Genomic DNA, 21,484 nt, shown 5'->3' on the forward strand with positions numbered 1-21,484 from the left:
GCGACTGAGGAGACTACTCATGACCATACTGGCAACATGTCGCGGGGGTGAAGCCCGTATGGTCGTGAGTAGTCGCCCAAAGAGTCGTACCTTGTTCTGGTCGCCGCTGGATTTTCAACATGTTGAGAATGTTCGGCGACCTGTAACTACCTATGACGGGTGCCGGCAGTCGCCGAAAAAGCCGAGTAAGTGGGACAGGCCCATTAGGAATGGATGCATTTGGTCTTATTAGATTTCTCAGTACACCAAAAAACCCTTCAAACTAATTAAATGATCACACTCATTAAAAGCTGAGCCACTGTCTTACTTTTGTATTCCTTTTTTCTTACGTTTCAAAAATAATCCCATGGCTCATAACACACGCTGAACATTCTCCATTGTAACTAACATGCAAGGAGGAGATTGATCTGGTAACATTTGATGCAACCTCGACTGGCTTTGATCACATTTGGTGGCAGAGTGTTTAATTAATCAAAGCACTACGACTGATTATTTAGGATTAACAATGTCTTTGAGCCAGGGAGGCTGGTATCAAGCATATGAGGTGCTGACAGCTCCTGCAGAGAAACATTTTGCCTGGACAGGTTCAGCAAGCTGGTTAGAAAATGAAGATTAAATTCCACTAAGTGGTTGAGAGATCTCTGTTTCTATAGAGCCTGATCAATTGAATAATGTTGGAGATGATCCCTTGTGGCGATGACAGCTCTAAGTGCTATCTGATCGTCACTGTTGGCAGATAGCCCGGAGAATGAATGGTCGCAGGCAGCTGTGAGCGAGCCATGATGTATGCCTTGCACATTGTCCACAAGGGTGTTTCTCCTCCACACCCGCTCACCCATTCTGTCACCTTTCCAGAGTCCCAGTTGTCACCGTCAGTTATAACGCTGGCTCATCTTCCCATTCTGTCGTCTTTGAAAGATACAGGCCCTTCGGCCCACTGAGACTATCCATCACCCGTTCACATTAGTTCCATGTTATCCCTGTCTCTCATCCAGTCCCCACACCTTAGAGGCAAGTTACAGAAGCCAAACAACCTACAAATTTAGCCCGCTGCGGCCTGGGTGCTGGAAAGCCGGCCCAGCTGGAGCCGGCAGATCCGTTCCCAGGGTCAACTTCCAAGGCTAACTTTTTGGGTTGGTATCTCAGCCCCCCACCCCCCCCCCCCAGGTTGTGACCTCTGATGGTCCGACAACATGGATAACCCAGCAAAGCTCTGGAACCAAGGGTACTGGAAAAATGATGATGGACCTGTAATGGGAAAGTTTTGAGGGATACGAGCCAAATGGGTCTAGCTTGGATGGGGTATCTTGGTCATCACAAACAAGACAGGCCGAAGGGCCTGTTTCCGTGCTGTCTTACCCAGTGGGCTGCCCTAGTTCTTCTTCTATAGTTGACTGAACCTCCTCAACTGTACCATCTAATCCATGACACATTCCCCTGCCTAATTCAACAGCATGCGCAAACCTCCCAGTCAGAATATTTGTCTGGTTGTAATAAAGTATGGCAGTACTTAAATGTGGATGGATCTGCTTAGAGTTAAAAAGAGCAGGACATTATATCAAGAAATTGAATCCCCCCCCCCCCCCCCCCCCCCGAACATTGCCTCACACCCAACTCCATCCTGGTTGGCAGAACTAAAGGTTCAACATCATATTGCTCCTAAAATTCAGTTCCATTAACTCTATGTCTTCCACTTCAGTCAATGGAGCCACATTTTGAAGGCATGGGTAATACAATATATAATACATTGGGTCTGGTACATTAACTCTCAACATTAGTTTCCTAACAGTGAACTGACACACCAGCAGAACTGAGCAGGGGTTAATTTATTAGCTTTTCACTGTAGACCTAAGTACACATCAAATACAAGTAGGATGAGATTTCTTAGTCTCTGTATTGATAACCAATTATTAACTAGAACTAGCTGATCGAAGCTTGGCACATTGGCTGTATTTACCTGGCTATCTCTCATCAGCACATCTAGATTAACTGATAGTACACAAAAAAGCTGGAGAAACTCAGCGGGTGCAGCAGCATCTATGGAGCAGAGGAAATAGGCAACGTTTCGGGCCGAAACCCAAGGGTTTCGGCCCGAAACGTTGCCTATTTCCTTCGCTCCATAGATGCTACTGCACCCGCTGAGTTTCTCCAGCTTTTTTGTGTACCTTCGATTTTCCAGCATCTGCAGTTTCTTCTTAAATAGATTAACTGATACATTGATGGTTTATGATACATCGATGGTGATTGGGTATTAGATACTTGAGATCAGAACCTTTCACAACATCAGGCCCTTTTCATCCTGAGAAAAATACATTACCCCAAGGCAACCAAACAGTTGGGCGTGATTGCTAATAAATGAAGAAGCTATTAAAACAAATAGCAAACTGTAAAACTCTGTCTTGAATGAACATCACAATCCAAAATGCATTTTTCTGTACAATGGTAAAAGCCAATATGCGATTGAATTTAGCCTGGGTGTGAATACATGGCAGGAAATTTCAACATCCGAAATAATAAGGACATGGCTTGCCGACTTGACTGGATAAAGTATGGAGTAACAAGTGGTTGGAAATTAAACTTCATTGTCCATTTACCACAACATTGCAGCCATTTGTCACTTGCAAGGTGAGATGAGAAATGTAGTAATCCTTTGGAGATACCATTAGCGAGAAGGAATTCAGTCTGTAACGCCCGATTCAATTTGTTAAAACAAAGTTTTTTTAATTTACCAGGATTTAGAAGAAATCAATCAGTTTTAAAAGGAATGCGGCAACAATGCAAAGTGCTGAAAATAATAGCTGGTCAAACAGAAGATTTCTGGCACCATTTTAACAGCAAACCAAAACATTTATTCACATATTTTCTTTTTTAAACTCTTTGATGTCAAACAGGTGATTTAAGCAAATGAACTAATTGTTTAAATGTGTACGGTGAAACAGACAAAATTGATTCCTTGGGTCTCGACACGAAACCTCACCTATTCCTTTTCTCCAGAGAAGCTGCCTGACCCGCTGAGTTACTCCAGCGTCTATAATGAGTTGTTTTTTTGCTTAATTAGTAACATCAAAATTAAATATTGAAGAGGGAATCATGAAGAGGTTTAAATGGTACGTTACATATTTTTCCTCCATTTTAGATTACCCATAATAGAATGGTGCTGTAATATTCTGTAACTGTATTTGATGTATGATAAATGAAGAGAATATACAGGTCATATGTAATGGTTATTCTTTGAAAGATAACAGTGAAGCATTTGTTCGACGTACTTGGAATTCCTGACACTAGTTTCAGCGGTCGTAGTACTCGAACAGCCCTCAAGGTTCGCAGGTCAAAGTCCGTCCCAACAGTGGCCAAAATCCTGCAGGGAAATAAATAATTACAGCATTAGATTCGTTATGAGAAATAAAACTGGCTTCAGACGGTGGAACTTGCCAATTACCACACCAGCCGTGTTTAGGATTGTTAAACTTAGAGGTAAAATAAGTCCTAAATTTTCCTCATACCTAAGAAGAAATAGATAACATTTACAGGTCAAGCACTGTTCTCTAGTGGATTGCAGTGGTGATGACTTGTGCTCTGAGCAAGATGAGTGCTCTCATCCTCTGCATAACAGAAAGATGTGAATTACTCTCTCATACAAGATGCTTAATAGGACACAGAGGGAGAGGACAATAGGGGAGGAGAGAAGCTCAGAAACTGCCTTGGAACAGGATAGGGCACAGTTCACAATGGTTGGCTACCTGGCAGGTGCATACTGTCTCTTTGGTGCAAACATTATTCAACAAACTGGCAAGTTTATAGAAACATCGAAACATAGAAAATAGGTGCAGGAGTAGGCCATTCGGCCCTTCGAGCCTGCACCGCCATTCAATATGATCATGGCTGATCATCCAACTCAGTATCATGTACCTGCCTTCTCTCCATAAGCCCTGATCCCTTTATCCACAAGGGCCACATCTAGCTCCCTCTTAAATATCTCAACTACCTTCCGTGGCAGAGAATTCCACAGATTCACCACTCTCTGTGTGAAAAATGTTTTCCTCATCTCGGTCCCCCTTATCCTTAAACTGTGACCCCTTGTTCTGGACTTCCCCAACATCGGGACCAATCTTCCTGCATCTAGCCTGTCCAACCCCTTAAGAATTTTGTAAGTTTCTATAAGATCCCCCCTCAATCTTCTAAATTCTAGCGAGTACAAGCCGAGTCTATCCAGTCTTTCTTCATATGAAAGTCCTGCCATCCCAGGAATCAATCTGGTGAACCTTCTCTGTACTCCCTCTATGGAAATAATGTCTTTCTTCAGATTAGGAGACCAAAACTGTACATAATACTCCAGGTGTGGTCTCACCAAGGCCCTGTACAACTGCAGTAGAACCTCCCTGCTATTATACTCAAATGTGAGGTTACATAACTAATGCTAACAAAACTAATATAAAATCATACTGAGGATGAAGCTGGTCATCGCCGGCACTGTTATAGTGTCGTGCAGCACAGAAAGAGGCCCATTGGCCCACGACCAAGATGCCTACCACAGCTACTCACAATTGCTTGCATTTGGCCGATATCCATCTAAACCCCACTCTTACCATCGACGGCACCACTGTCTCCCCATCTCCCCAGGCCCGCAACCTTGGCGTGATCTTTGATTCCACCCTCTCCCTTGAGCCTTACATCCGCCATGTCATTAAAACCTCCTTCTTTCATCTCCGCAACATCGCCAAACTCAGACCCTCTCTCACACCTCCCGCTGCTGAAAGACTCATCCATGCCTTCATCTCCTCCCGACTGGACTATTGCAACTCACTTCTCCTTGGCATCAGCTCCACCTACATCAACCGACTCCAACTGGTCCAGAACGCAGCCGCCCGACTCATCACCCACACCAAATCCTGGCATCACATCACTCCAGTCCTCAAACAACTTCACTGGCTTCCCATCTCCCACCGGATCACCTACAAAATCCTGATCCTCACCTACAAAGCCCTCCACCATCTGGCCCCCCCATATCTCACTGACCTCCTCTCACCCTACCAACCCTCACAGTCCCTCAGATCCACATCAGCCGGTCTCCTCTCCATCCACAAGTCCAACCTCCGCAGTTTTGGGGACAGAGCCTTCTCCAGGGCAGCTCCCAGGCTCTGGAACTCCCTCCCCCAACTGATCCGCAATTCCGTGTCCCTCACCATCTTCCAGTCCCGCCTCAAGACTCATCTCTTCACCTCTGCCTATCCTTAGCCCCACGTCCCCCTCCCTTTTCATCTGTGCATTAATTGCCTCATATTGTGTTTTGAATTGAATTCTGTCTTTACTTTGTGTACTAGTCATGTCTCTACTATTTATTTCATTCCCCTTACATGTTTTTCCTCTACCTGCTAAATTTTTGTAAGGTGGCCTTGAGAATCTTGAAAGGCGCCAATAAATAAAATTTATTATTATTATTATTAAACCTTTCCTATCCATATATGTGCATAAATGTTTTATAAATTTAGCAAATACTTGCCCTACCCCATTCTCTAGCAGCTCATTCCACATACCTACCACCCGTTGTGTGGAGAAACTTTAAATAGTTTCCCTCTCACCATAAATCTATGCCCTCTAGGTTAAGACTTCCCCAGCTTAGTTAAAAAAATGGTGGCCTCATGTACACCCCATTTCATTTAATATACTTCCATAAGGTCACCCCTCATCCTCTTTCTCTCCAGGGAGAAGAGTCACAGCCTATCCAGTTTCCCCTTAGAACTCAAACCCTCCAGTCCCGGCTACATTTCGGTGAGATTTTTCTCCGCACTTTCCAGCTTCGTGACATTCATCCTCTCACTCTGCGCCCAAAACTGCACACAATATTCGAAGTGCGGTCTCACCAACGTTTTGTACACTTCTCAAGTGACATCCCAACTCCTTTATTTAACACACTGACCGATGAAGGCAAGAATGCCAAACACCTACTTCACCATCAGAACAAGGGTCCCGACCTGAAACATCACCTATTCATTTTCTGCAGATATGCTGCCCAACCCATTGAGCCACTCCAGCATTTTGTGTCTATCTTTGGTATAAACCAGAATCTGCAGTTCCTTTTTATTTCCTTCTTCACCATCGTATTTCCTTGCATCGCATCTTGCGGGGAACTATGTACTTGTTGTCATAGGTCTCTCTGTTCTACAACACTCTCCAGGACTTGACCATTTACAATGGAAGTACTGCTCTGATATAAATGACCAAAAACGCAACAGTGTGCACTTCCCAGAGTTAAATTCCACCTACCATTCCTGGCCCCATTTCCCAATTGTTCTAGCTCCTGTTATAATCTTAAATAACCTTCTTCACAGTCCACGGCACCATCAACTTTGGTGGTGATCCACAAATTGACAACAATGTCATCCAAATCATCAATATAGATGACAAACCATAGTGGACCCAGCACCGATCCCTGTGGCTCACCGCTGGTCGCAGGTCTTCAAACGGTAAAGTAACTCTCCACTGTCATCCTCTGCCTCCTACCACCAAGCTATGGTGATGTACACACACTGTGATTTGGCCCACATCTTCCTTCACATTTCAATTTATACCCAATGACTTTACCAGTTCTGTGTGAGAAACTGGCTGCAAAATGATTCTGTGCTCATGGTGAAGGCCGTCCCTTGTTCCATAACTCAGGTGGATTCGGATCTGGACCCCGGGGAGGATTGTTTTTTTTTTACAATCCACCAAACCTAGTGGCCATTAATTCCAAGATTCCACTAAATCTGCAGGACAGAGTTATTAAACTTCGCTTTTCTTGTCATTTCTGCTCTATTGATCGATCTGACCATTGCTGGGCGTGATTTACAAAGGCGGTACAATTAGCAGCACTGCTGCCTTGTAGCCGCAGCAACGCATTGTGCAGAGTTGTGGTGGAAGCATAGACGATAGTGGTGTTTATGAGGCTTTTAGATAGGCACATGGAAGTGCAGGGAATAGAGGTATATGGTTGTGCAGGCAGATGAGATCAGTTCCACAACATCATGATGGGCACTAACATTGTGGGCCGAAGGGCCCATTCCTGTGCTCTGCTGTTCTATGTTGTAATCACCCTGCCAGAGGATTGCGATGCTCTTTGTTCATAATTCCCTCACTCTGCTCCTATTTCTTTTGACAGCAAAGGAGCAAACAGATTATTGAGAATCCCTCGCCACACCATGCTTGTTAAGTGTAGTTCTACAAGTGCATTAACACACAGGTTAAAGGGAAATGGCTGCCACAACATTTGGCCAGGATTGATTCGTTAATCCCCTGAGTGAAGGGGAATTACTCTTCATCCCCCTGAAAATCTCACAGCACACCGGTGATGAGTAAAGTTAATTAGCGCTGAGTGCAAACATCTCTTCTACCTTATGCCTTCTAAAAGCAATTAGACAACACAATACTGCACGTACAAATGAGCACCTCCAACCACTAACTGCATTTGTTCAGGGAGTGGGCAGAGAAAAGATATGAGAAAGTCTCCTTGACTCATGCGCTGCTCAAAACCGGATACAGATCCTCTTACATTGGACGCCTGAAACAAAGGAGTTCGTAAATAAAATATTAACCCCATCATATTCCTGCCTTCCTGGCATTGAAGGTGACCCTTCTTCTATTCTCACTCTTTCACACACAAGCACATAACGCATCCTCCCCCCCAGTCCAGCCTGGTCGAGCTGCAGGATAAGTGGATAAGGAACATGGGGATACATTTCAGAGACAGAGCACAAAGCACTGATGGACTGCCTCACATTGGGGGATGGATTTCCAGCCAAATATATGAAGTTTCTGAATCAAGTCGCGGAAACAAAAAAAAAATCAGAGCTCACAGCATCACAGATGCTGACTCAGAGCGGGAACTTTTCACTTCTCTATTGCACACGGGTCAGTTGTCAGGTCTTGCAGACGACTGCGCCTCCAGAAAATGTCATTGTAGATTGGGATAATGACCACCAAACGAGTGAAAGGTGAAAGAATGTGCAGGAATTGTGCTGAGTGCCAGGAAAAAAGGATTTACATTTTTTTTAAATATAGATTTAATATATAAATAATTTGTATGTAGATATGTAAAGACATCGAGAAACATAAAAAGTGGTAGTGCTCAGCAGTTCGAGTAGCAGAAGAAATGAGGAAGGAAGACATTGGAGATCAAACCTGAATGCTAGCAAGGAGATTGAATGCGAAGGGAAACTGATGAAGGAAGGCAGTACTTTCTGCCCGACAGGTCCAGGGGGAAGGAGCAATGACCTGGGTGGGACAAGTGAGGTGTAGATGGAGTGAACGGTAGATGGAGTAATGTTAATGTTATTTTCTTGTATGAATGCAGTGTATGGATGGATACATGATTCAGTTCCCAAACCTCCCACCCATTGGAGTAACTTGTCCTTGGTCATTGGGACCAAAGACATGTGGAAGGATCAGTTTAGTTTAGTTTAGCCAGGACAATGGGCCTTTAAGGCCAAGATAAGGATCTGCACTCTTAAGAACTTTGAAACTTGAAGGACACAACTTGGGTGTCTGAAAACATGGGGACTCTTTGTGTACTGCCTCGGTGACGTCTACTATACTTACACTACAATCGTTGCACTTTTGTAATTATCTACAGTATGATTTTACCAGATTGTCTGCAAAGCAATGAAATTCACTGCACATTGGTACATGTGACAACACCATATTTAGTCTAGAGATACAGGGTGGAAACAAGTCCTTTGGCCTGTTGAATCCAGGTCAAACATCAGTCACCTACCTGTTCACACTATTTCTATGTTTTCCCATAAGGTTAGAAAGAGAACGGCATTTCGTTCAGACCGAAAGGTCTGAATGACAAATAAAGAATTCAATTCAATTCAATTCAAAAGAGAAAATGCAAACTCCACACAAACAGAACCCAAGGCCAGGATCAAACCCGGGTGTCTTGCGCTGTGAAGCAGCAGCTCTACTGTAGGGTTCAATTTGAACCAGGGACCAAGGATAAATGCCCCCCCCCCCCCTTCATTGTCCACAGCAGCAGAAAGATGAATTACATTCAAACCTCCAGCAGTGCTGAAATCTTCCAACGTGAACACAGGAAACATATTTGCTTTGTGATTCAATTTTCCCTTCATCTCATAAGGCATCACATTTCATAAAGTGGCAATCAAAGTTTGAATGATTGTAGGTGTGATTCCTAATGTAGTTGACTACAGTACATTACTAATTCTTAGAAGCATCAATAACCGCACTATCAGCTTCAATCATTTTTTTTTGCATAACAGGATTTCTACCCACATTTTATAGTCCCAATGTTATGATATAAATGACTATTTTTGCCTTTTGGAATTCAAAAAAGCAAACAAATCTCCTGGGTTGTTTGTATGAGAATTGCTCCTGAAATATCTCCTCACAAAGATGGGCAAATGTGTTGTACTCTGGTGCTCCACCTGAGAGGGACATCATCGATCATGAAAGGTAAACAGTGAGCAGAAATGAGTTTCTTTTTTACCTGAAGGAATTAAACAATGCACAATGAGTCATGCTGAAAGAAAGAATTCCATCTTTCCAATTCGACAACTAATGTAACACTCGACAAAGCACAGCTGTGCGTAGGAAAGAACTGCAGATGCTGGTTTAAATCGAAGATAGACACAAAATGCCGGAGTAACTCAGCGGGGCAGTGTGACGTTTCGGGTCGAGACCCTTCTTCAGAGTCTGAAGAAGGGTCTCAACACGAAAGCAATGCTGCCTGTCCCGCTGAGTTACTTAAGGGCCTGTCCCACGAGCATGCGACTCCATGCGGCAAGCGCAACCTAAGCGACTCCATGCAGCAAGCGCGACCTAACGTGGTCGCTTGAGCCGTACGGCCTCGCGGGGCCGGTCCCACTTCGATCGCCGGAGCCGTATGGAGTTGTGCGGATCTAGTCCCGACATCGCGCGGGGCTCCGGAAAACTGACCGTGTTCACAAATTCCGCGCGGCAACGGCCTGCCGGCCCGCAGCCGCCTCGACGCCGTACGTCACGCGCGAACTTCCCGCGGACTTCACTCGAACTTCATGTCACTCATTCGACCTCCGCGCGGCCCCCGCTTCTGGTTAGGTCGCACTTGGCGCATGGAGTTGCTTAGGTCGCGCTTGCCGCATGGAGTCGCATGCTCGTGGGACAGGCCCTTTAAGCTTTTTGTGTCTGTTTCCCTTTGATCCATCTATCTCTGCAACTTAAAACACATTTATTTTCTCACTTTTTAAAATTCTGATGCAATGATATGGATGTGAAATGTTCACTCTGGTCACCTCTTCACAGACGCAGCCTGACCTGTGGAGTAATTCCACACATTCTGTGTTTTTTTTCTTTCATGGAGAGCTTCCATGCTTCACCTCAAAAATGCATGGAATAATTTTGTCCAGTTGAGAAACAAATTTGATGTGTGGTTTTCCCCTCTCTCCATGAAATCAAGGTGTATTTGCTAAAGGGACTTGGTAACCCTGTTCAATTGACTGCTTCCCTTTCACCAAAGTTTGAAAAGGAATATAAACTAACATTTACCAGACATCCAAAATAAGAATGGACCTTATTGGGGAATGTTCTAACGCGATATATTAGTAGAAGTCCATTGCAGAAAACAAAGTGCTGGAGGATCAGGCACAGTTTGAATGGTGACATTATGGGTCGGGGCCCTTTTTCTGACTGCCTGACCTAGCGAGTTGTAGAGTCAAATAGGACAGAAACAGGCCCTTCGGCCCAACCAGTCCATACCAACCAAGATGTCCTATTTAAGATCGCCTCACTTACCCATGTTTGACCCATATCTAAACTTTTCCTATCCATGTACCTGTTCAAGTGCCTTTTAAAAGTTGTTGTTGCAGCTGCCTCAACTTCACTAGCATTTGCTTTTTGCTCAAGATTCAAACATCTGCAGTTTCTTGTCTCCATCAGTTTCAACAATGCATAAAACTTTTAACTGAACTAACTAATGTGGTAGCATTTGTTATCTCATCCCCTCTATCTACTCCTTGACTTGGATTTTGTGAAGAGTCAAAGACACCTGGAGATGTGTTGTTTAGTTGCTGCAGCACGTAAGCTTAGTTTAGTTTGCTTGAGAGACACAGCGTGGAAGCAGGCCTTTCAGCCCACTGACCAGCGATCCCCGCACATTAACACTACCCTGCACACACTAGGGACAATTTTACATTTATACCAAGCCAATTAACCTACAAACCTGTACGTCTTTGGAGTGTGGGAGAAAACCGAAGATCTCCGAGAAAACCCACGCAGGTCACAGGGAGAATGTACAAACTTGATACAGGCAAGCATCCATAGCCAGGATTGAACCCGGGTCTCCGGTGCTGTAAGGCAGTAGCTGTATCGTTGCGCCATTGTGCCTCTCCTAATATTACATTAGTTAATGGTAATAATACGACGGCTGAGTCAAATACCACACCGCAGAGGGAGAATAAGAAGGGAAGAGACAAAGACTTAAGACTTTTGCCTTCCATCACAGTGAGGAGTATTCAACTCACTGTGGTGGATGTTAATTTGTGTTTTTTGTGTGTTTTTGCCATTTTTTACTATATGTAGGACTGCAAGGCAACGAAATTTCGTTCAGACCGCAAGGTCTGAATGACAATAAAGGCTACTTTGACTTTGACTTTGGCAAGCCAATCATAATGTAACGGCAACTTCAGAAGGTTCTATTTGCATTATTGCTCAAGGGCCTGTCCCACGAGCATGCGACTGCATGTGGCGAGCGGGACCAAAGCGGAAGCGGGGGCCGCGCGTCGAGGCGCTGCGTACGGCCTCAATGTGGCTGCGGGCCGGCAGGCCGTTGCCGCGCGGAATTTTTGGACAGTGTCAGTTTTTCAGAGCCCCGCGCGATGTCGGGACCAGCTCCGCACAACTCCATACGGCTCCGGCGATCGAAGTGGGACCGGCCCCGCGAGGCCATACAGCTCAAGCGACCACGTTAGGTCGCGCTTGCCGCATGCAGTCGCATGCTGCTGGGACAGGCCCTTTAGAAAAGCAGCTGCTGTGACACAGTGTGTCGGAAGGAACTGCAGAAGCTGGCTTATACTGCAGATAGTCACAAAATGCTGGAGTAACTCAGTGGGTCAGGCAGCATCTTTGGAGAAAGGGAATAGGTGACACAGACTCTGTTACATTTGAGATATTGTTTTATCGAACAGAATCTGCTTTCAACAGGCAATTTTTCAAATTTTATAATGAAACATAAAACATCGAAGACAGAACAGTATAGCACAGGAACAGGAAATCAAATCAAATTAAATCAAATCAAATCAAACTAATCCCACCTGTCTGTGCATGACCCAGACCCCTCCATTTCCTGTGCGTTCATGTGGTTTTCTAAACAATTTGTAAACTGGATCTTAAAACAAAAGAACACACTTAAAGGCTGCAGTGAGCTTGTTCCTGTCTAGTTTAGCTTAGAGATTAGAGAGACAGCATGGCAACAGGCCCTTCAGCCCACCAGTTCCACGATGACCAATGATCACCTGTTCACTAGTTCCATGTTATCCCAGTTTTGCATCCTACACATTGGGGGCAATTTACCGAGGCTAACGTTACAGAGGCCAACTCAATTCACGGAGGCTAACAGAGGCTTTCATACACTACAAATCTTTCGAATATGGGAGGAAACTGGAGCATCTGCCGAAAACCCACCTGGAGACAGGGAGAACATGCAAACTGTGTACAGACAGCACCCATCGTCTGGATGGAACCTGGGTCTCTAGCGCTGTAAAGCAGCAACTGCATCACTGTGGCATGGTGCAAATTCATCAGGTGCTTTGATAAACCAATTTTCTCATACTCTACAAGACCATGTCGTTGGTAACCACAAGGTATACAACCATATTTGCAGTACAGTCTCATTGTTAATACCAAAAGATTTTAAAAAAACTGCTGGAAAAACTCAGTCTGAAGAAGGGTCCCGAACCGTAATGTTTTTGTCCACTGCCCTCCACAGATGCTGCCTGACCTGCTGCGATCCTCCAGCTACTGCAGCCTCTTGTATAGAAGATGTGTGTGCAACTCTGAGCAGCACAAGATTGGAGGCACCCAGGTTACCAAGTGCTGATGGCCCATTTCCAGTGCCCACCTCCACAATGTACACCACTCAGTTCAAGATTTGTTTTAAAACACTTCTCTGCAGTGGAATAGTCTGCAATTAGACTCCTATGATGAGAGTAACACTGGGGAGAGCCGGATTATTCTATCACCACAGAAGTTTGAAGTTGTTCTCCTCCTCTCCTCTCCGACGACAGTTCTGCAACATCCCCTCTCGTTGCTCCCCCTCTGTGATTAACAATGATCTATTCAACATTCTCCTTGATCATTCATCTCCTTTGTCCTGATTTCACTCCTTAGACTTCCTTATCGATGTATCTCCCTCCCCTGACCAGTCTGAAGAAGGGTCTCGACCTGAAACATCACTGATTCATACTATCCAGAGATGCTGCCTGTCCCGCTGAGTTACTCAAGCATTTTATGTCTATCTGTCTATCTTCAGTTTTCAACTGAAATTGAATTTTCTAAACCGCATAGCAAGAGTCAAGAGTGTTTTATTGTCATATGTCCCAGATAGTACAATGAAATTCTTGCTTGCTGCAGCACAACACAATATGTAAACATAGTACATAACGGAGAAAAAAGGTTCAGTGTGTATATATACACATGCACGCATACTCAATAAATAATTGAGCAATATGAGCATATAACTCATTATTAATTTTGCCAACTAATGCAAGAGGTTGATTAACATGAGTAACACTAACTTACACCAGGAGGTACCCAAAACAAAACAAAAAAAGAAAGTCAGAGCACTATTTGATGTCTAGCACTCATATTCATAAATCAATATGTTTTAAATACTGAAAGATGAGCCCGAATTGCTTTGCCTCAATTCCACTTTCCAGAAGTATTTGGTTACAAATAGCATGTCTCTGTCCATCAGCGGGAGATTTCTGACATGCCGTTATTGAATATCTTTATTTTCTGAGTGACAATGCCCCGTTCAGATTGTGCAAACCCTTAGAGAGAGAGCAATTGTGAGCAAGGGAGGCTTCTGTGTCTCCTCCCCCTCCTTCAGTCGAGAGAACGTGAGGACACCTGTCCACTGGGGCACAGAGGGAATTTACAGAAGCCCGCTAGAAGCCCGCTAGAGGCGACTATTGCAAGCCGATGGGACATAGAAACATAGAAAATAGGCGCAGGAGTAGGCCATTCAGCCTTTCGAGCCAGCACCGCCATTCAAAATGATCATGGCTGATCATCCAAAATCAGTACCCCATTCCTGCGTTCTCCCCATATCCCTTGATGCCGTTAGTCCAAAGAATTAAATCTCTCTTGAAAACATCCAATGAAAACAGCCTGTCCATTCCCTTAAAAATGTTATATGTTTCTATAAGATCCCTTCTCACCCTTCTAAATTCCAGTGAACACAAGCCCAGTCGACCCATTCTTTCATCGACAGATAAAACGGGCAGAACTTGTAATGGTGGGGCCCACTGACCAAAACAGGATCCTGTCCGCTCCACGCAACAGGTTCCTTAACAAAGCGCCAAGAGACGAGCATGTTCATAAGGTCTAGGAGCAGAATGAGGCCAGTCGGCCCGTCAAGTCTGCTCTGCCATTCAATCGTGGCCAATCTATCTTTACCTCTCAACCCCATTCTTTTGCCTTCTCCCCATAAACCCTGACAACCGTACTAATAAAGAATCTTCCAGCGCCGCCTTAAAATTATCTGTATGTTCCATATTGGCTTCATCTTGGACTGTTTCTGCGCTTTGGTCGGTAGTTGTGTTACCCAGGGATGAGTGGTATCAATGGGGCTGACAAGAGGCTCCTGTCTTCACCACTAAAAATAGTTCTAGTCACACTGCTGGTTTCTTATTGTTTTCTCAGGCATAGAAGGAAGACATTCGGCCCATCAACTCCACGCTGACTCTTGGAACAATCTCATCAGTCCCATTCCCCCACTTACTTTCCTATTCTCATCTATTCTCTCTCACACTTCCAGCAACTCACCCTGATTCATTCAGTCACTCACCCATGTCAAGAAATTCCCAGTGACCGTTTATCCTACTAAACAGCCCGTATTTGAGATGCGGAAGGAACCCAGAGCAACATGGTGGCACAGCAGTAGAGTTGCTGCCCTACAGTGCTTACAGAGCCAGAATCACGGGTCCGATCCTGGCTACCCATGCTTGTCTGTACAGAGTTTGTGTGTTCTCCCCGTGACCTGCATTGACGTACAGGTTTGCAGGTTAATTAGATTGGTGTAAATATAAAAATGGTCCCGAGTGTAGGATAGTGTTAATGTGCGGGGATCGCTGGTGGGGCGTGGACTCAATGGTTCGAAGGGCCTGTGTCCGCGCCGTATCTCTAAACTAAACCAACGGGGGAGCTCTAGTGGTCGATGGGAGAGCGTGCAATCTACACACTGACCTTCCTCCAAACCACTGGCAATGCTATCGTGTTGGCCACTTAATTTGAGAAACTTGCTTATTTTGCCTTAACACTTAACAAGTTTTTGCTACGGTGCAGAACAGATCAGTTCGGATAATGATGCACTCAAGCTCCAAACCTAGTCACAGCAGAAGTAGCGGATAGAAGTTGGTAAAATCCTGAGCCAACGTGTGCCCTTAATTTTACAGTTAGGGTGATTATAGAACTTTGTGGCACAGGAACAAGTCCACAATGTCCATGATGCCGAACATCATGCCAAGTTATGCTGATCTCTGCCTACACATGATCCATCTACCTCCATACACTGTATATCCATGTGCCTATCTAAAAGCCACTCAAATGCCACTATCGTGTTTGCCACCACCACTATCCCTGGCAGCGAGTTCCAGGCACCCACCACATTCTGTGTAAAGCCGTCTTGCCCCACACGTCTCTTAAAACCTGCCCCTCTAGTCTTTAACATTTCCACTCTGGGCATCACAGAGGCACAGTGGTCGCTGCAACACAGCGCCAGAGACCCGGGTTCGATCCTGACAATGGGTGCTGTCTGTACGAAGTTTGTATGTTCTCCCTGTGACCACGTGGGTTTTCTCCAGGTGCTCCCGTTTCCTCCTAGATGTACTGGTTGGTAGGTTAATTGGCTTCTGTAAAATTGTCCCTAGTGTGTCGTATAGAGCTAGTGCTAGCGCCGGTCGGCATAGACTTGGTGGGCCGAAGGGCCTGTTTCTGCGCTGTATCTCTAAAGTCTAAATGTCTAAAGTTTAAAGAAATTGAAAACTGCTAGCTGAAGGCAGGGTGGATCCAAATACACTGTCAAACCTTCTCCATTAATGTTAAAAATCAAATGCCTGTACATATGTTATGATCTGTTTAGTTTAGTATAGAGATACAGCATAGAAACAGGCCCTTCGCCCCACCGTGTCTGCGGCGACCAGCGATCCCCGCACACTAGCACTATCCTACACACTCGGGACAATTTACAATCTTTACCAAAGCCAATGAACCTACAGACCTGTAGCTCTTTGGAGTGTGGGAGGAAACCGGAGCATCCGCAGAAAACCCACACATACATGGGGAGAACGTACAAACTCCGTATAGAGAGCACCTGTAGTCAGGATCAAACCCGGGTCTCTGGCACTGTAAGGCAGCAACTCTACCACTGGGCCACCGTGCCGACCCTATTCTTTCCAGTTTGAAGCTTTCCCCATAAGACAAGCTTATGAAATGTTGGATCTACATTGGCCGAAAATTGCCACGGAAATAATGGAGAGTTCATGACATTTGCAATGGGTGTAAATAGAAAAAAACCAATGATTTGTGGTGAAGTTATTCCACAAACTGCAAACACTGTTCAGGCCCTGACAATGACCTTGGTTGAGAGATCACTATCGACTACCAACCTCCGCACAAGTCTCCAGAAATTGTTGGAACTACATTATAGAAACAATTGCATCTTCCCACTCACGTTTAATGCTTATCCAGTCGCTGGAGGTAGATGTCACTTGCATTGCCAACATTATCTGCCCCACTATGATGTTGCATCTGGACTTGCATCCAAATGGGTTTTCATGTCAATCCAGTGGTTCCCAGATTACCATCACTGAAACTAGATTTTTTTTAAAAACCTGAATTATTTAAACATTGAAATTTAGTCTCACACACTGCATTGGTGCGATTCAAACTCACACCTCTGGATTGATGGCCCAGATATTCAGCTGGCACATCAGTAATAAAGCCAGCAAGCACACCCCTGCACTAAAGCCGGTACTTTATGTTTGCAGGATGCTGTTAATGATGTGACTAATTCTCATCAATCGTTATGTGTATCACATTTTGATGTGAGGGAGTATGAGATGAATGCAATTAATTCTTATGTTTGGGAGTAATGAAGTATAATGGACTAATGGTATAATGGGCCATTTGAACAGGTACATGGATAGGAAAGAATTAGAGGAATATGGGCCAAACGCGGGCACATGGGACTAGCATAAATGAGGCATCTTGGTTGGCATGGGCAAGTTAGGCCAAAGGGGCCTGTTTCCATGCCATCTGACAATGGTGGACTAAAATAAAAAGCATTTTTGTTTTACTTTGCAGGAACATATTTTTATATTGGATAAATAATGGTCAAGAGAGACAAGAGGGTTTTAGTCCCACACGTCCCGAAACGGAACAATGAGATTCTTACTTGCAACAGCACAAAGGTTTGCAAACACAATACTGAAAAGTTAATGTTATAAACAAACAGAAAAAATGTCCATTAAATAAATAAAACACTAATATGGTGCAAAAACAAAACAAAGCCCAAAGTCCAAAGTCGCCAGTGCAACCTGGGCATTTCATTTGTAGGTTAATTGGCTTGGTATTATTGTACATTAGTTTGGGAGGGATAGCGTTGGTGCGCTGGTCGGTGCGGACTCGGTATCTCTCAACTAAATTCCATAGCTTGGAGTTTGAAGTTCATAGTGTTCAATAGCCTGATAGTTATTTGGGAAGAAGTTGTCCCTGAATTTGGAATTTAGTTTTCAGACTCCTATACCTTCTTCCTGGTAATGATAGTGTGCCATCTGAATCAAAACACAGCACTCTGGACCATATCACTTTTCACCAGATGCTGCATCCACCGTGGTTTAATTGCCGTCTCCAATATTATTTAAAAAATATTTAGTATTTATTGCCAAGTTTCAACATTTGATTTTGATGATATCATTAGTTTTTGCTTACACCAGCTGTGCAAATAAATTTGGCAAATACATTTGACAAGAAAGCTTTGAGTCAAAATCAAAATTAAGAGGAGAATGTGCTTTGGAAAGAAGTGGTGTCGTTAAAAACTAATGCATTCATCTCTGAAATGAAAGTATTTAAATTTTAGAAATGATTAAAAAAAATATTCAAAAAGAATATTAAAGTCTAAGCATGGAGGAGGGAACTGTAGATGCTGGTTTACACCGAAGATAGACACAAAATGCTGGAGTAACTCAGCGGGTCAGGCAGCATCTCTGGAGCAAAATAATAGGTGATGTTTTGGGCTGGAGAGTGGGGTGTAGGGACTGGGCCTTGTAGCTTTGAGGCTGTGGGCCTGGAGCTGAGCCTGGAAAGGGTGTTAAGGGTTATGGGGAGAAGGCAGGAAAATAGGATTAGGGGGCAGAGATCAGCCATGATTGAATGGCGGAGTAGACTCGATGGATCGAATGGCCTAATTCCTTCACCATAACTTGTGAACTCATGTGAGGTGATGGCTCTGGTCTGCTGGTGGGTGGTGGAGAGGGGGAAATCGGCGGAGCCCGTTGGCAGCCCGCGAGGGGCTGGAGTGACGGTACAGGTCAGCGGAGACAGCGTTGGTGGTCCCAGCGTTGGTGGTCCCAGTCCCAGTCCCTGCACCGCCTCTGTGATTCCTCCTGCTCTCTGGCCCGAAACGACACCTATGCCTTATTCTCCAGAGATGCTGCCTGACTCGTTGAGTTACGCCAGCATTTTGCGTCTACCTTACAGCTTAAGCGCCTGAGTTCTCTTAAGAAACATAAAAAGGATTTCAATGAGTAGCCTCACTAAAAATTAAAACCAAAGTGAATTCACCAAAAGTTGATGAGAAGCAGTAAACTGTACGCACGGGGAATCTGAAATGCAAACAGAATGTGGTAACAGATATGCAGTATCTGTGGAGAGAGAAAAGGAGTGAATGTTCCAGGACAATAAACATTCACCAGGATCAGGCAAATAAGAAATCAATGTGGCGGAAGGAACTGCGGATGCTGGTTTAAACTGAAGATAGACACAAAAAAGCTGGAGGAACTCAGCGGGACAGGCAGCGTCTCAGGAGAAAAGGAATAGGTGACGTTTCAGGTCGAGAGCCTTCTTCAGACTGAGAGCCAGGGTAAAGGGAAACGAGAGATATAAACGGTGATATAGAGAGATATAGGACAAATGAATGAAAGATATGCAAAAAAGTAACAAAGTTAAAGGAAGAAAATCTTGTTTAATTTGCAGAGAGGGGGATGAGTGGAGAGAGCGGAGGGAATGTCTACGATAGGGTGCGGAACCGGCTTGTTCAGGTGATGCAACAGCTTCTGGTAAAGAGAGGGGAATGGATGCTGGCTAATTGCATCTGATCTGCCTGAAGGAGCGTGAACAGGGAAAGACAAATGAGGGCAGAAAAGAAAAAGAACATCATGCTGTAACTGAGACAAGCAAAAAAACATTGGCTTCTGGAAATCTGAAACAACAATCGATTGCTGGGGATACTCAGCAGATCAGTCAGAAAACTTGCGGCATTATTACAGGAGGCTCATCTGCTATCACAACTGGTCAGTTATAACAAAAAGCAGGAAAGGCTGGTTATATGAAACCGCTCAATTCAATACCTAGTCACTAGGGCTTCAAACAGCACAGAAAACAAAATGGAGCGCTGTTTCCGAGATACTTTAGTCTCTTACAACTGTTCCTCTCCAGTCTAACCTGATGCAGGTTTATTTCCCGGTGGATTTCCCAGCCAAAGCGATAAAGCTTTGCGCTCCCTCACTCGGCTCCCAGCTGTGCACAGACATTTCTCAGGCTGCATTCTGCTGTTGCACTGTTTCATTATTACACAGCTGTCAGGATGTTGTGTGTTTCTGTATTCGTAGAGTCACAGAGTCTTACAGCGTGGAAACAGGCCCGAATCCCCAACCTGCCCACACTGACCAACATGTCCCATCTCCACTGGTCCTACCTGCCTGCATTTGGCCCATATCCCACTAAACACGTCCTATCCATGTAACTGTCTAAATGTTTCTTAAACATTGCGATAGTACCTGCCTCAAATATCTCCTCTGGCAGCTCGTTCCATACATCCACCACTCTTTAGTGAAACACTTACCCCTCGGGTGCTATTAAGTCTTTCACCCCTCACCTTAAACCTATGTCCTCCGGTTCTTGACTCACCTACTCTGGGCAAGAGACTGTGTGCCTACCCGATCCATTCCTCTCATCATTTTGTACACTTCTATAAGATCAGTGCACAAACACCAGAACTGTAATCTTTGTTTGTTGTATTGCATTTATTTTTGTTTATGTTTATAATATTAGCATACAATATATTATTGCTAAAGTTATTATGTGACAACTACATTGTATTGTTCAGATTATTATTGTTACGTGTACTGAGGTACAGGGAAAGGATTTTGTTTGTGTGCTGTCAAGTCAAAGAAAGGACTCTTCACGAATACAATCAATACAATACAATACAATATTTATTGTCATTTGAGCCTCAGTGAGGCTCAAACGAAATTCCGTTTCCACAGCCATACAAACAAAGACAATTTCCTACAGACATACACACAATTTAATTCACACAAACATCCATCACAGTGAACCCACTGTGATGGAAGGCAAAGTCTTTTCTCTCCCCTGTTCTCCATTTCTCGCCCGATGTCCAAGCCCCAGGCGGGCGATGATAAGTCCCACGGCCATTTTAGGCCGTGCCGGGCGATTTACGGCCCCGCTCCCGGTCTAAAAGTCACAATGTTGGTGCCTCCGGCGGGCGCTGTAATGTCCCACGGCCATGAAGCCGCGCCGGGCGATGTACGGCCCCGCTCCGGGTCGTTCCAACCCCGCGACACGGGCTGGAGAAGTCGCGTTGCGGGAGCTCCGGGAAGCGGTCTCTCCACCCGGACCCGCGAGCTCCCGATGTCCCAGTCCACCGGACCTGCGGCTGCGTTGCTGGAGCCTCCGAGCCCCAGGAGTCGGCTCAAGCCGTCCACTGTCAGTATTGCCCAGACTGTAATTTTGGTTCAGGCCGGCAATTGTTGTATTGGGGACATTTTGTGCAGTGAAGAAAGTCCCCTGGTGGGCAAGTGGAGATGGCACGTTGAGTTACCCGAAACAGGTTTGCCACCAATTTTCCGGCATCCTTGGTTCCAGAGTGTTCCTGGATTATCAGTTTTGCCGGTAGGTCATGGCCTCTGAGAAGAGTCCAACAGTACAGAACTAAGGCAGCCAAGGAGCCGAGAAACCGGCCCGCAAAGTGAGCCTCGGAAGTGGGCCATGG

At 44.8% G+C, this 21,484-nt stretch overlaps 1 protein-coding gene across 1 annotated transcript in view; it reads right to left on the reverse strand.

Moving 5' to 3' along the window:
* cacna1b (calcium voltage-gated channel subunit alpha1 B) overlaps positions 1-21,484 on the reverse strand; it is a 499,280-nt gene that overhangs the window by 290,844 nt on the left and 186,952 nt on the right. Inside the window, exon 5 of the mRNA XM_033049244.1 lies at positions 3,267-3,358. Coding sequence (XP_032905135.1) covers positions 3,267-3,358 — 92 coding nt within the window. The remainder of the gene's footprint in view (positions 1-3,266; positions 3,359-21,484) is intronic.

Source organism: Amblyraja radiata, chromosome 32, assembly GCF_010909765.2.
Source record: "Amblyraja radiata isolate CabotCenter1 chromosome 32, sAmbRad1.1.pri, whole genome shotgun sequence".
NCBI lineage: Eukaryota > Metazoa > Chordata > Chondrichthyes > Rajiformes > Rajidae > Amblyraja > Amblyraja radiata.